General features: G+C 40.3%; 3 protein-coding genes across 3 annotated transcripts; all 3 read left to right on the plus strand.

Annotated features, from left to right (window-relative positions):
• The first annotated feature begins 2807 nt into the window (after positions 1 to 2807).
• On the plus strand, positions 2808 to 4834 carry slc18a3a (solute carrier family 18 member 3a). The gene has a single exon (XM_026309739.1). It carries the CDS (start codon positions 3275 to 3277, stop codon positions 4832 to 4834), a length of 1560 nt encoding a protein of 519 aa, XP_026165524.1. The 5' UTR covers positions 2808 to 3274.
• A 1304-nt stretch (positions 4835 to 6138) lies between these two features.
• Positions 6139 to 11593, plus strand: chata (choline O-acetyltransferase a). Its single transcript, XM_026309805.1, has 15 exons — positions 6139 to 6235; positions 6545 to 6641; positions 7050 to 7241; positions 7334 to 7452; positions 8084 to 8137; positions 8220 to 8400; positions 8688 to 8865; positions 8971 to 9140; positions 9267 to 9367; positions 9494 to 9622; positions 9708 to 9830; positions 9932 to 10073; positions 10308 to 10370; positions 10464 to 10601; positions 11174 to 11593. Exons 2-15 carry the CDS (start codon positions 6594 to 6596, stop codon positions 11591 to 11593), a joined length of 2058 nt encoding a protein of 685 aa, XP_026165590.1. The 5' UTR covers positions 6139 to 6235; positions 6545 to 6593.
• A 1530-nt stretch (positions 11594 to 13123) lies between these two features.
• Positions 13124 to 13644, plus strand: c15h10orf53 (chromosome 15 C10orf53 homolog). Its single transcript, XM_026309561.1, has 3 exons — positions 13124 to 13224; positions 13311 to 13430; positions 13527 to 13644. Exons 1-3 carry the CDS (start codon positions 13131 to 13133, stop codon positions 13607 to 13609), a joined length of 297 nt encoding a protein of 98 aa, XP_026165346.1. The 5' UTR covers positions 13124 to 13130; the 3' UTR covers positions 13610 to 13644.
• The last annotated feature ends 1555 nt before the right edge of the window (positions 13645 to 15199 follow it).

The following is a 15199-nucleotide window of genomic DNA, read 5'->3' on the forward strand; positions in this document are numbered from 1 at the left end:
AGATGGGGAGAGACGGAGAGAGGGAGCGATCGAGCACAGCGGTCTCTTGGGTGAACCAGAAGCCAACGCAGAGTTCCGGCCTTCATGACTCTGCTTAAGCTTTCCAGTTACTGTGTGTTCACTGAGGGAAATAAATGTGATTATCAAAGCTGTTTTTTCACTGATGTGATGTAACAATTTGTCTAAAAATAAAACAGAAACATTCTGAGCCCTTTTTTTGGTTAGATTCCTAACATTTATTGCCTGGACTAAACCCGTCTACGTCAAAAACAAAGCTCTGGAGATAAATGACACGCTGGATTTCGCTGAGATGACACTGGAAATGAATGATGTGTTTGGTGGGTTTAATTCTGCAATGTCCGCCCTTACCTTGACAATCCCTATTTAGGATAAAGTGAAAATGCTCTTGGAATTTGTACTTCAGAGCACAAGTCTCATCAGGCCCTAATAACAGCTTTACTTTACTTTAGTCATTTCTAGCATTTTGTCTGAATGTTCATGAATGATATTGTTGTAGTGGCCAGGACTAGACCTGACAAATACCACTAAACCAGGACTTTATACGAGGGATGCAAACTGACACTTTAATGTATTATTCTCTAATAATACATGTTTGTTTCTTTTATTATGAAATGCTGTTTTGTGTTTGTTTTAAGATCGGGCTCATCTTGTTGAATGCTTTTAATTCTCCTTACTGTCCTGTATAAGTGACTCAGTTAAACACTATTTATGCTCTGAGGAATAACATCTAAATAAAAGATAAAGCTGCTCAAACACTGGGCTCAAACTATTTGGGCTGAAAATCAAAGCTGCAGATCATGGACAGTGAGGACTTTAGTAAACTTACAGCATAATAGATGAAGTTGGAAATCAGTGTAGTAGTCCTATTTATTGGAAATGTGCAGGGAGATAAGGACATCTACTGGCTGAACAGGACATGTGACACCAAAAGAGCAAGCCAGAAGGGAAATGCAAACCTCTAGTTAATGCATTAATGTAAATGCTATTTCATTCATAAAAAAAACAACTTTATACTTATTTTCATCAAATCAATCACCATCGTTTCATGTTTTTGCCAGTGAATCAGTAGAATTTTTTTTTACATATTTAGGTATAAAATATTTAGTGGGAATCTGGTAGCATTCATTTCTCAGGCTTCCCTATTAATTCTTCCTCCACTAGATGTCACTACTGCTCTGTCTTGTTTCATTATCATCAATGTGTAGGTTCCTTCAAAAACTAGCAAGTTTTGGATACATTATCCAAGGTTAGTTTATGTGTGAGTTAAGATCTAATCTAGCTCAAATATAAATTAATGAATTGACTATTAATGAATATATTTTCAAGCCATGTTTAACTTATTATTTGAAAAAAATATGTATTTATATTAGTGGACTCTTTTTTGGTAAAAATTTCAGTGCAGTTGTGGATTGACAGCTACAGTATCATTTTGAAGGCCATGTTTGAGTAATTAAGCTTTAATTATAATAATATCAAAAAAATCTATACTTGTTTGGTGGAACTTACTAAGTGGCTAAATATTAGGGATCTTATAATGTATCTGTGGATTTATAGGCAGAAGAATAAAATGCAGCCTGATGTCTCACAACTGTTGAGTTTTACTGGATCTCTAATGCGTATTACTGCGTTATAGTAAATTTCCTTGTTTCTAATGATAAAACAGTTAACAGTGCAGAAAGTATCAGGTAATTATATTAAAGTTTCAAAAATGTTTCATGTTGCAATTTGGAGCAGTTAGTGTGTAATTATTGTGTAATTTAGGAGCCTGTCATTTTCTATATTACTGAAACCACTGTAGTGTGATAAGAAAACTGTCTGAAGCTGTTGATTTGTATTTGAAGTGAATGTATTTCTCCTAACATATTACATTTAACAGAGCTGCTACACCAGCTTCTCATCAGTAGGTGGCAGTGTCCAGCTACATTTAAACCGCACTCCCTCTGTCTGATGTGTGTGTGTGTGTGTGTGTGTGTGTGTGTGTGTGTGTGTGTGTGCGCGCGCGCGCGCGTGTGGGTGTGTGTGTCTGTGGGGAGGGGGCACAACAAACACGGTCTCATGAAGTTTTTTATAAAGCTTTGTAGTAATCCTGCAGATTGCACTGCAATGATATGTATTTAGTGTTAACAGCTGAAACATTGTGAAGTTATTTTAAATGTTTTGTAACAGAACAAGACAAGACAAGTGGCTAATGACCAATGATACATATTAAATTCAGAACATATAGGTGTTAATTCTGCCAGATGGAGATACATTTCTATTTATTTAATACCGATTGTGAAGATTTGCTTCTGTTCTGATTTAAAAAAGTCACAGCACATCGGGTCCCAGATGAGCAAAAGGACAACATCTAATGGGAGGTTGTATTTCAAAGAAAAACGTCGGGAGAAATGAAAAGAATAAAAATTGATTTCACCACTTTTGTTTAAGCGGCTTTAGCGGAGCTGTCCGCTGGAATGTGGTGCTGGAGCCAAAGTTTTGTTCTTTTCAAATAAAGGTGAAATGTGTGTTTCTGTGTGTTGAGCTCGATAATCCCTACACGAGTATGGTTTTGTTTCTAACCTAAACTGAAGGAAGCATCTTCTGCTCTGCTTTGAAGCGACTGACTGGACAGCAGTGCGCACTCGGGATTTTGTGTTTAATTAGCATAAAAGATCGGAAGATGCTGGAGAGCAGCAGGTCCGTGCGTCACAGCCATGGGCGAAGATGGGAAGGGGGAGGCGGGACACCTATGGGAGTCAACAAACTGCAGTGTGTATTCCTTCCACGGCCGACAAAAAGCAGTCCGGTTGATGTGAAATGATGACTTAGCTCACAGCGTTACAGGTGACTGGAGACAGATGGGAGACTCTGGGAGCCGAAGGGGCGCAGCAAATGGACCTAAAACACCGACTGCGATGATGGAGCCGGCACTGTGAGCTCTACGTGAATCCCCGACCTGTAAATGCTGCCCGGGACCAGCACGTCACCTGAATGACGGGATATGAGACAATGAGGCAACTAGGGACGACGGGGATAAAACGAGTCCAAGTCACGAGAACGGAAAAGCGCGTGCGATGACGGACAGCGCAGGGGACAGAGAAGAGGTAACGCAGAGAAAAGTTAACTAGTTCATTAATAGGGCTCCAGGTGCTGGATAAGAATACAACATAAAATACCGATCAGATGTACCAATCGTGCGTTATTCTATAAATAAGCCAAGTGGGGGAAGCCTTTTTTTCCAAAAGACAAGACTTGAGCAGAAAGTGAGTAAATCATGGAGCCGGAGGGAAACACAGAGGGACAAGCCCCTAATTTGGCTCAATCTGCAGCCTCCAAACTGTCCCAGATGGGCGAAAGAACTAAACAACTGGGCAATGTAATCCAAAACCCAGAGCGGCAGAAACGGATTATTCTAGTAATAGTCTGTATAGCACTTTTACTAGACAACATGCTTTACATGGTAATTGTGCCAATTGTACCCGATTACCTTGAAGGGCTACAGAACGCAGCGGACCGTGCCCAAGAAGCTGCACTGCACACCAACTCCACTAACAGCACCATTCACAAAGTAACCAAAGGGAACTTCGACCTACAGATAGGTATTCTTTTTGCCTCCAAGGCCATCCTGCAGCTTCTGGTCAACCCGCTAAGTGGCACGTTTATAGACAGGGTCGGGTATGATATCCCACTCTTCATTGGACTGAATGTCATGTTTCTCTCCACTCTTATTTTTGCATTTGCCGATAACTACGCGACCCTGTTCCTGGCGCGCAGCATGCAGGGCCTCGGCTCTGCTTTCGCTGACACCTCTGGAATCGCTCTGATCGCAGACAGATACACTGAAGAGTCAGAGAGGAGCAAAGCGCTGGGGATCGCCTTGGCTTTCATCTCTTTTGGAAGTCTTGTGGCGCCCCCCTTTGGAGGGGTCCTTTATGAGTTCGCAGGGAAGAGGGTGCCCTTCCTGATTCTGGCCTGTATCTGTCTCGCTGATGGTGTGCTGTGCCTGACTGTTCTAAAACCTTTTTCTAACCGAGAAAGAGAAAACATGCCGGTGGGCACCCCCATATATAAACTGATGATTGATCCCTACATAGCCGTAGTGGCTGGTGCTCTGACAATTTGTAACATCCCTCTAGCTTTTCTTGAGCCCACTATCGCCAACTGGATGGAGGAAACCATGCATGCCAGCCAGTGGGAGATCGGCATGACATGGTTCCCCGCTTTCTTCCCTCATGTTTTAGGTGTATACCTCACTGTCAAATTAGCTGCCAAGTATCCTCACCTCCAATGGTTTTACGGGGCTATAGGTATGGTGTTCATAGGCGCGAGCTCCTGCACAGTGCCAGCCTGTAAAAACTTTGGACAGCTCATGATCCCGCTGTGCGGAATCTGTTTTGGCATCGCCTTCGTGGACACGGCGCTCCTGCCAACGCTGGGTTTCCTGGTGGACGTGAGACATGTGTCAGTGTATGGCAGTGTGTACGCCATCGCAGACATCTCTTACTGTGTGGCCTACGCCCTGGGGCCGGTGGTGGCTGGACAGATAGTGCACGACCTGGGCTTTGTTCAGCTCAACTTAGGTATGGGTCTCGCCAACGTACTTTACGCACCGGCGCTGCTCCTGTTGAAGAATGTGACACAGATGAAGCCTTCATTCTCTGAGCGAAACATGCTCCTAGAGGATGGCCCGACAGGACTGTACGATACGATTAAGATGGAGCAACGAGAGAAGAAGAGAAAGGGTTTGTGCACAACGATCGACGAGAATGGCATCGAAACCTTTGCGCAAAGGTCGTATTCAGAGGAGGAATCCTCTGGAGGAGAGTACGCGTAAAAAAGACCTGTAACTCTGTCAAAGTGCCCATGTAGGGTTGTGTGCATCCAGTCAGATCCAAACATTTGCATACCACGATTAGGCTTGTGTAACAACATCAGTTAATTGCTGCTTCTGGTGACAATTCCCCTGGGTTCTGTCAAACACAGTGGCTTCAAGCTTTTGCAATAGAAAGGCGCTCGCTGGCGTTTGTTAAAGTGAGAGTGTTGTGAAAGATATGTTGAGATAAATGTCTATTCATTAACAATATTTATCACTGTATCAGAAACTGACCCATATTGTATTCAGGGATTCTGTGTAAATGTATTTTAACAAAAGACCAACTGTAATGTATGCGTCTTTCAAAGTAACCTGTATTCATTTCGCCAGAGTTGTGCTGCTAAATTCAATATGCAATATTGTGTGTTTTAGAAAGATGCAGCAGGAACTGAAGTCACAGCTGCGTCTTGTTGTTTGTTTGTTTGTTTGTTTAATTTTGATTGATGTACTTCCGGAATGCATAGCCTCATTGTATGACCTGTACAGACATGTATATTCATGTACATAATTAAATCAATCTTATGTGAATGATCCTGTTTTTGGAAAATATTTCTTTGGGCAATGGAGCAATTTGTTTTGAGAAAGCATTCCACATACAAAATTACAGGAAGATACTTTCAAATAATTGTGTTATATTGTAAGTGTATTTTTTTCCACTTGTAACATTGCTGAGACATATTTGAATATGCATTCATTTTTTTAAAATATTGAATAATACGTTCACTAAGGATTCTATTCAGAAAGTTTTGTGATCGTTTTTTTAGACTACAGTGGAAAAACTAAACATGTAAGAGAAGGCAACTTAGAAAAACTGACAAAAAAATGATTTTCTGAGGATCCTGAGCTTGATATTGTGCGTAAAATATATTTACATTAAAGTATATTCGCTCGTCCAAAATGCATATGTTTATATTTAATATTAAATACACTATCTTAATTGAATTAGTCAGATGCAACGCATTCGTCCAAATTACTCGATGGAAAGTCTTTGAGAAGCCGAAAGTAGAAAACGCATCCAAATTGTTCTTCGGTACAAACGTATCAGCATCCGAGGCGTCCAGTCGGCGTCTAAATAAGGTGGGTTGAAGATGTGAAGTGGCAAATAAACTTCTCGACGAATAGCAGGACTTCTGGGAGGAGCCTGGCTGCCAGGAGGGTGAGGTACCCTCTCAGCATCTCTCCTGAGCCAGCGAGGGAGTGATGTTCTTGCCATGCTGGGGACTGAAAGATGCTGGAAATGACAGACGTCCGAAGTAGTCAAATATAAAAGATATTGTGCCAGAAATGGATCCATCTCAAGATGGACAAGCCTGAACTTCTTACTTGAGTGTCCAGGGCGATGGTGCTGTTGTTCTTTTTCTGGTAAGTAAAAAAAATATATATTGATTTTTATGTAACAGATTGTTTTGATTGGTCAGTTTCTTAGTTGACAGCATGTCAGTATAAAATGCGCAGGTTTGCGAGACAGTCTGAAATTAATGCTGCACCTCAAATCTCTGAAAAGCGCAAATTCATGTGGTGTTTATTTATTATATACAGATTTTTACTGGTTTATAATTTGTCTCAAATATTCAGTCAGGCAACTGCTGTCATTCAGACTGTTATATTGACTGTCAGCTATTTTGTAGCTTTTTCACTTGTATTACTGATGATATGTATTTGTGGACTTAGAGTGTGTCTCATGAGCCAGCCTGCCTGACTGCCCCTCTGTGCTGCCAACATGCCAGTTCTGGACAGAGAGCCCTCCAAAGACTTAGGGGCTGGAGATGTAAATATCTTGTATCTGATTTATATTCATTTAGAATCCATTTCACTAGAATAAGAGAGAAATCAATCAATAGTAACATAAAAAAAATATCAAATAAAAATAAACAATATTGGAAATACATGAAATTAAGAAACAAAGGTGACTAAAAAACTAAGTAGGAATCTATGTATGAGATTTTATAAGAATGCATTTTACACTATTAGAGCTCTTATTCTGGATCAATTAAAATGAACCATTTATAGTTTTGTTGTGTAGTTTTCTCTCTTTAATGTGCTACTATTAAAACTTTAGTATAATAATAATGATATTTTTGTTGCAATGCAGTTGTCAGATAAATTTGATATATTGATGTGCACTCAGAATGTTAGTAGATAGTTTGGTGAGTTTTTCATCTCCCACACTGCTCAGGGTCTGCCAAAGCTGCCGCTACCTGCCCTGAAGGACACAATGGATACATACCTGAGGTGCATGAAGCACCTGGTCACAGAGGAACAGTTTGTCAAAACCCAAAATATAGTGAAGGAGTTTGGAGCCCCTGGAGGAGTGGGGGAGCTACTACAGAGCAGACTCATGGAGAGGAGGGAGAACCAGGCAAACTGGGTAAACACAATCATCACGGACTAAAACACATAATGTTGTGTGCGACTAATTTCAAATCACAAAACAACACAACCCTCTATTTCCTACTATAGGTGTATGACTACTGGCTGAATGACATGTACCTAAACAACAGACTAGCTCTGCCTGTTAACTCCAGTCCTGCGATGGTCTTCCCACGACAGAATTTCAGGGCTCCCATCGACTCTTTAAGGTACCAGACACCACACATTGAGAAAAACGATTCACGAGAGCAACGTTGAACAGTAACACAGAACTCACAGATATACTGTCACCCAGGACGGAGCTTTTTCTTTCAGCGCTGTCCCTTATTACCGACCCTCTGATAGTGACCCTGTTAAAAATAAACTGGAAATGACATGTTTTGTAAAAATCAAGTTATCACTTGACAGGCATTTTTTGTATTTGCAGCATGAAGACTTAAGAAATGATCGCAAACTGTATAAATTACTCACAGAGGGGTTTGATCGATCACAGCAAATTGAATACGTCCTTGCTACACATTGACAGATAGGGTAATTATCCAGAACACCTTGAAGGCTGGGAGACCAGGCCAGCCTACTGGTGGCAAGGTTAATAGGCAATGAAGGCTGTGGTTTGGTTAAAATTGTATTGATTAGGGACTAGCTCCTTAACCACATGATTTACATACAGCATCTCCTGTTAAGTGTGATCCAGCTGAACAATAAATCAAGACTAAGGCCAAATGCAGACAATTATTACCCCATGTACGGATGGTACGCATGAGAAGGACTGACCAGAATATGTGTTATATATTGTTCAATATCTATATGAAGAATTTAAGCAATGGTTTTCTTTCCCAGGTTTGCTGCACATTTAATTTCTGGAGTTATGGAGTACAAAACTCTTCTTGATGCGTAAGTTAATGCACTGTGAAAGGACAAATATTTAACCATATGTGCAACAACAGACATAATGACCGTGTGTCTGCGTATGTAGACGTGCTCTGCCTGTGGACTACGCCCGGGGCCAGCTGGCTGGAACCCCTCTGTGTATGGAGCAGTACTATCGCCTCTTCACTTCCTATCGCCTACCAGGACCTGAGAGGGATACGCTAGTGGCCCAGGAAAGTAGCGTGATGCCAGAACCTGAACACATCATCGTAGCATGTAAAAACCAGGTCAGACATACTGAAATGCAAATTCAAGACTCACTTACATACAGTACAATAAACTCTGTTAAACTGCCAACTTATCTCCTAGTAAGTCATAAACAGCCACAGCACACTGAAAGGTCTCTCTCGAGTTAAATATCCACAACAGATAATGTGTATCAGTCTGTGATCTCAACTGCAGTAGTTTCTTCGTGTATTCATTGCCACTAGCCCTGCAAAACCAGACAGATACGAGTATTATATAAGAGATTTGTCTAAGCAACACTTTGTGACCTATCTGGACCTCTGTCCAGTTCTTTGTGCTGGATGTCGTGATCAACTTCCGTCGACTGAATGAAAGAGATCTGCTGACTCAGCTAGACAAGATTGTCAAGATGGCTGACAACAAAGAGGAGCAGCTTCCACCTATTGGTCTTCTCACTTCAGATGGACGGACAGAGTGGGCAGAGTCGCGCAGTGTGCTCATGAGGGGTGCGTTTCAAAAAGAGGTTCAAGACTTTCCAATAAAAACACTCTAAGGTCAGGAAGTCTGTTTGTCCCACCAAATTGACCTTTTTTTTACTTATTATACTGTAGAATCTACTAACAGGGACTCCTTGGACATGATTGAGCGTTGTCTGTGTCTGGTCTGTCTGGATGACGCCAGTGGTCTTGAGCTAAATGACACCACACGTGCCATGTTGATGCTGCACGGAGGAGGAGAGGCCAAGAACGGTGGAAACCGCTGGTATGACAAGCCCATGCAGGTCAGTGACCCCAGTTACCAAGTGTGGACATTTTGATGTTCATTTTGATAAATTTATCTATTCTCACTGATCAATGAATGATGTAAGGTTGATTCAACTCAACTGAAGATAGTGTGACTGTGTCAGTTTGTTGTAGGAGCTGACGGCTGTTGTGGAGTCGTATGCGAGCACTCGCCTTTTGAAGGAATTGTCCTTGTGCAGTGCACAGAGTATCTACTCAAATACATGTAAGGAATTACATCCAGTTGCACAATGAAGTTGGAAAATGTGTCTGATAGTTGTTGCCTTAGAGAATCCAAATTAGACAGTCCAAAAGAACTGCTAAATAACATTATACTCCCATGTGACATCAGGATTGGCAGCCCATCAAAGCTGGTCAGAGCTGCAAGTGTGAGCGAGCTGCCTGCGCCCCGCAGACTGCGCTGGAAATGTACTCCAGAGATTCACAAACTCCTTGCATCTTCTGCTGACAAGCTCCAAAGGTCTGGGTTTACCCTGATTTCTACACAGTCAAACAAATAAATGAATGCTTTTCATTCATATCAGGACTCATTCTTATTTGCTCAGGCTGGTGAGAAATTTGGACATGAATGTCCACAAATTCTGTGATTATGGGAAAGAGTTCATTAAGAAGCAGAAAATGAGTCCAGACGCCTACATCCAGGTTGCCCTTCAGTTAGCCTACTACCGGTAAGAAAAGCGAAATATTACAAGACTGATTAACATCCGTCACATTAACCCAGGCCTCCAAGGTAAGACTAAGGCTGAGTTTTTCTCTTTGTGTTATCTAGATGTCATGGCAGACCAGTGTCAACCTATGAGAGTGCCTCCATACGACGTTTCCAGGAAGGCAGAGTGGACAACATCCGCTCCGCCACACCCGAGGCCCTGTTTTTTGTTCAAGCAATGACAGAAGGGAAATTCAGCACAAGTGTAGGATTTTTTTTTTTTTTACTGTTGATATTATAGTCATCCTGTTACCTTAAATGAATGCTGTTACAGAATAAAAACTCAGTTTGAACAATGTAAAGATTCTCAGTTTTCTCAGCCTTTAATAGCATAATTCAATCTTTTACTTCAGAATAATCTGCACCCTGAAAAACTAAGCTGAAATAAACTTGTAAATTAAGGAGCTGAGTATTGATTTTCTTCTGTTTACCTCTGCAGGATAAAGAAAAGATGGAGATGCTACGAGATGCCATAACTGCCCAGACAAAATATACTATTCTGGTAAATGTTCTCTGATTGATATACAGTAGTACAGCATTGATTTTCTTTTAAAAAGAAAATTCACTAACATACATTTTACATTTAATTTTTCAGGCTATTACAGGGATGGCAATAGACAATCATCTATTAGGACTACGTGAAATTGCACATGAAGTGAAGATGGAGAAGCCAGAATTGTTCAAAGATGAAGTCTATCTCATCAGCAATCAGTTCATTCTCTCTACAAGTCAGGTAGAGTTATCTGACGATGAAAGACGAAACTGAAACTATACTCAACACATTAAAGTTCAGCTCAGTCATCACAAAAAAGTGATGAAGTGTGAAAACAGTATAAAGGTTTTCTCAGTTTGTGCTAAAAATGATCAAAGGCTACAAACGCGATGGGTCAGGTTTGAAAGATGTAGGCATTTAAGAGCTTAGATGGTTGTAAGGAAAGACGTTATTGAGATGTATTACAGGAAGTGTAGGATCCAGCATTTTTTAAGAGCTTGGCCCCTGTTACAGAATAAAAGTCACACTTTCTCACTCTCACTTTTTCTTTGAGGTGGCTCAGTTTTTGATTTGTTTCTATTATTTGTTGAAGTGTAATACTAAATTGCAGCAGCGCTTCAAGCACAGTCTAGAAGGATATATTTAATTAGACGTGATGCTTAGTCAATTTAGGTTTTGTTTAATTAACTCAACATCAAAACTTGAAACACATTCAACTTAACCATCTTTTCTAAAGTTTTCTAATTTCAACAGCATTTAAGTGCAATAGTAAAGCTGTAAGTACAGAACTGAAGCATTTGCTCTTCCCTCAGGTCCCAACCACTGTTGAAATGTTTTGCTGTTACGGACCCGTGATTCCAAATGGCTATGGAGCGTGCTACAACCCTCAGTCAGACCACATTATATTCTCTGTGTCCAGTTTCCACGAAAGCCCACAGACATGCTCAGCAGAATTTGTCAAGTGTCTGGTGCAGGGACTGCAGGACATGAGGGAGCTGTGCGATAAATACAGGTCCAGCTCCACTCCGACCGGCCAAAGAAAGGGTCGAACAATGGAGATCCACACACAAACAGAAACAAACTGGCAAAACAAAACGTCGCAGAGACCATCTGACTCGACCAAGAATCAGCAAACACTGCCACAGGTTCTGGTGAAGACACCAGACCAGACAAAAGTGGAAGCTCAGACCCAGACTTCTTCACAAGGAGAGTTCAGAAGCTTTGAAGAATGAAAGCAAACCATTGGAGAAAGTTGGTGTTAGTGAGAAAAAACAAAACCAAAACAACAAAACTATGGTGTGAGTTTCAATGTGAGTTTGTGCTGCAAAGATGCATTACTGTTCAGTAATTCTCCAATAATATACTCTATAACTGTGATACAAAATATTTAACAAGGATGTTTCATTGTATACTGTATTGTAGAATTTATCAAGTACTTATCATAATATTGTCTATTTATTCTGAGAGAATATTAGAGGATATTGTCTGCTATTGTTACAAAAATATCCAATATCCAGCAAAAAAAAAGTGTCACAATGACTACTGTATAAAAAATGAGCCAACTTTGAGCATTTGAATGTTGTTTTGCACTAAACTGTGACGAATCAGCCAAAGGAAAGGAAACATTTATTGGCGGATGAAAACCAATGCAACAGTTAAGGCTGGTGCAAAATGAGCAAACATTAAAATGTAAAATACAGAAGCAGACACTCAACATTCATTCTCCCTTTTGCTCGTCTGCATCATTTCATCAGTGACGCCCGTCAGTCATTTTGACAGAGCAAAAACAGCCTGATTGACACATGGCAAATGGCTGATTGTCTCAGTATAGGTCAACTTGCAACCTGCATGCTGCTATCTAGTGATTTTCTGAGGAATATGCTACTTTGTGAAACTACAATCTTCTATGCAATTTTTATTTAAGTTGTCTTCAAAAGAAAAAAAAAAGTGCTGTCTTGTATCAACATGCGGCAAAATATCTGTTCAAAACAATCTTTTCTAAAATCATTGTAGACATTCAGTTCATAATGTACTGTATTGGGACTTATACTGTGGATGTATACAATAAAAAGTAAGTGATTTTAAAGGGAAACCTTCAGTTTAAGAATATTATGTGTGTATTTGCACATCAATTATTTATTTTTGTATAAGTTAACGTAAAAGTAAGTATATGAAACTTACTAACCAGAGGTGATCACTGTGTCTGTGACTGTCAGAATATTGTATATATAGACTATAGCTGAATATTAAAATACATTTAAAAAAATCAAAATAAATGGAAGATTTCTATTCTATTCTATTCATTTTGGTGTTTATACAGTAGATCGATAATGTGCAGGAGGTTTTGGAAATCTAATTATGTGTTAAGACAAATGGCACCTTACATATATTCACACATTAAAGGCTCTGAAGTAACTGATCATTTGTTTCATGGAATCAATACGTTCATTTGAATAAACATCCCTCATGTGACTCATATTGATTTATTTTTTAGGGATAATCACTGCAAATGTGCCCGTATTTGATTATGACAGATTTCATTCTATGATGCAAAATGTCAAACAAAAGTTCAAACTCACAAAGTACAGTAAGAATTTCTCATTTTAGTCTTAGTGTTTTTAAACATCTGTTAGTCCGATATTTGGTTAGTAGATGGGCCAGTCACAAACGCAGCCTGGTCAGTGGTCATCTGACCTGGGCATTTATTTGGAAAGGATACCATAGCAACAGGTGTGAGTGACAGTTACCCCGGTGACCAAAACCAAAACAATGCCGATAAACGCGCGGGTGACACTTTGCCATGGACCTTATGAATCCAACGGAATAGTAGAGCACAGGACCTTCCGCCTGCGGGGTCTGCAGGGTATGTTTCTTTTCTCCTCCCACTATGATCAGATCCTCACTGTCACAGCTCAGGGTCACACACCGTCCGACCAATGTCTTTTGCAGCTGCTCTGAGAGCGCGCGGGTACCGGTGCGTCCTGGAAGAGACGCAAGAGTGGAACCAGGTGGAGCTCGTGGTCAACGGGGAGCTCGTGTTCAGGTGTCACATAAAGCAGCTGGAGTTTGGTGAGTTTGTCTAGCACTGTTTGACGGAAAGTGGTGAGATGCCACGTTGCTGTGAGACGTTACCGAGCGGCGACCTGTTGTGCTTTTTACCCGAAGGTGGAGATGGGAAACTGGACCCTGTTTGCAAAGAAGCGGTTACTGCCGTGGACGAGGCAGTAAGACAACAACCCGACATTTAAATAAAATAAATACATAAACTATAGCTTCCCCCCCTTTCAACTAGATAAACTATAGGCTATAGAACTATATTCCAAATGTAAATGCAACCCTATCAAGTTCTGTATATGTTGCAGCACCACGTGTATGTGGACATTTTTTTTTTTCAACCAATAAAGAACCATATATACCCTAAGACTTTTTGTACAGACCTTTAAATATGGAAAACAAGATTTGTACAAAGCTTATAGTTCAATCTTGCAGCTCTAAGTTAAAAAGCTAAACTACAGTGCAGTTTAAACAGGAAGCATAATGTTATGAAGCATTTCCAAGCACAGTAGTAACTAATGTCAATTCTGTTAAACGTCTGGGGATTTCAAAGTGACAACCAAGCATCAATATTTCTCTCAAAACATCCAAGGCTTCGCTGTGTTTACGTGTGTGTGTATTCATCCCTCAGCCTCCAAAGAGGACGTTGAGCCTTATGTCCTCAGTAAAAAGCGTGGCTGCGAGTCTCTGTGCCAGCTGGCTCATGTCTCCTGGTGAAGTGAGGTGTGACAACAAACACACACTCCTTCACTAACAGGCAGACCAAAGCAAATACAGGCACTAAATCTACTGATGTGTTTAATTTCAAAAGTCTTCAAGACTGCGATTAGTGATTCACATTTATTGTTTAACGCACACCCGTCATGTGTTATGTGTGCATCATGTGGCTTCTGATGTTCATCTTCAATAATTTACACAAATAGAAATTAATAGTATTAATATAAAAGTATTCCGCATAGCTGCAATGGAGGTATTTACTGTCATTGTCTCGAGTCTGAGTTAGGTTCAGTGGGTGAGTGTTTTCAGGCTGACAATGAGTGTACTGATGCTTTCGCACCACTCAAATATGGCAAGTGCTGAGTGATTATATTTACTGTTTGTAAAATCTTTGTAAGGAATTTTTATTTTGAAATAAAGGTGTTTTAAATGCAGCACCCTTTAGAGGCTGACTGAAGACCCCTATCTAGACTTAATTTTTACATACAGTACACTGTACTAGTGAAAACGCTCCATTGTGATTGTGCTGACTGTATAAAGGACAGTTTCTTCAGTAAAGTCAGACTGCTCTATGGAGAGGGTGTTTGCTGTGGAGGTTTTCATTCATATAGGACAAGGTCTGGGAATAACAAAGAGCACTGGTCACAACACGTTGTTCTATCCCACTGATGTTGTTCCAGCAGAAAGGAAATGCATCTGGGACACACACACACATAATATGTATGTACAATAGTATGGTCCAATTTTTTTCTCTTTTCTTCTGATTGTTTGAGATTGAACACATAGTCTTATGTGTCTCATATTTCAGTACCACCAGAAAAAAAAAAAAAAAACTTAATCTGACTTGGTGACCAACTCAAAAGACATAAATGTCTAGACTGATCCAAATGTGTCAGTACTGCAGACTCACCTTTCACATAAAGTTATCATGGGTTAAAATGATGTTTGCTAAAAACACTGGGCTACACTCCCAGTCTCACAAGTATATGAGTTGTGAAAATGTGCCTTTTAATAAACAGGTGTCTGAGTTGAAACTGCACCTCTAGCCTGGTTCTCGTTCCAGATCC

Source organism: Mastacembelus armatus, chromosome 15, assembly GCF_900324485.2.
Source record: "Mastacembelus armatus chromosome 15, fMasArm1.2, whole genome shotgun sequence".
NCBI classification, from domain to species: Eukaryota; Metazoa; Chordata; class Actinopteri; order Synbranchiformes; family Mastacembelidae; genus Mastacembelus; species Mastacembelus armatus.

Coding starts and splice junctions, on each gene's coding strand:
- slc18a3a (XM_026309739.1), top strand. CDS start 3,275: ATGGAGCCGGAGGGAAACACAGAGGGACAAGCCCCTAATTTGGCTCAA.
- chata (XM_026309805.1), top strand. CDS start 6,594: ATGCCAGTTCTGGACAGAGAGCCCTCCAAAGACTTAGGGGCTGGAGAT. Junction 8,866..8,970: donor GCGCAGTGTGCTCATGAGGG/GTGCGTTTCAAA, acceptor ATTATACTGTAG/AATCTACTAACAGGGACTCC. Junction 10,602..11,173: donor TCATTCTCTCTACAAGTCAG/GTAGAGTTATCT, acceptor CTCTTCCCTCAG/GTCCCAACCACTGTTGAAAT.
- c15h10orf53 (XM_026309561.1), top strand. CDS start 13,131: ATGCCGATAAACGCGCGGGTGACACTTTGCCATGGACCTTATGAATCC. Junction 13,225..13,310: donor CCGCCTGCGGGGTCTGCAGG/GTATGTTTCTTT, acceptor TGTCTTTTGCAG/CTGCTCTGAGAGCGCGCGGG. Junction 13,431..13,526: donor CATAAAGCAGCTGGAGTTTG/GTGAGTTTGTCT, acceptor TTTTACCCGAAG/GTGGAGATGGGAAACTGGAC.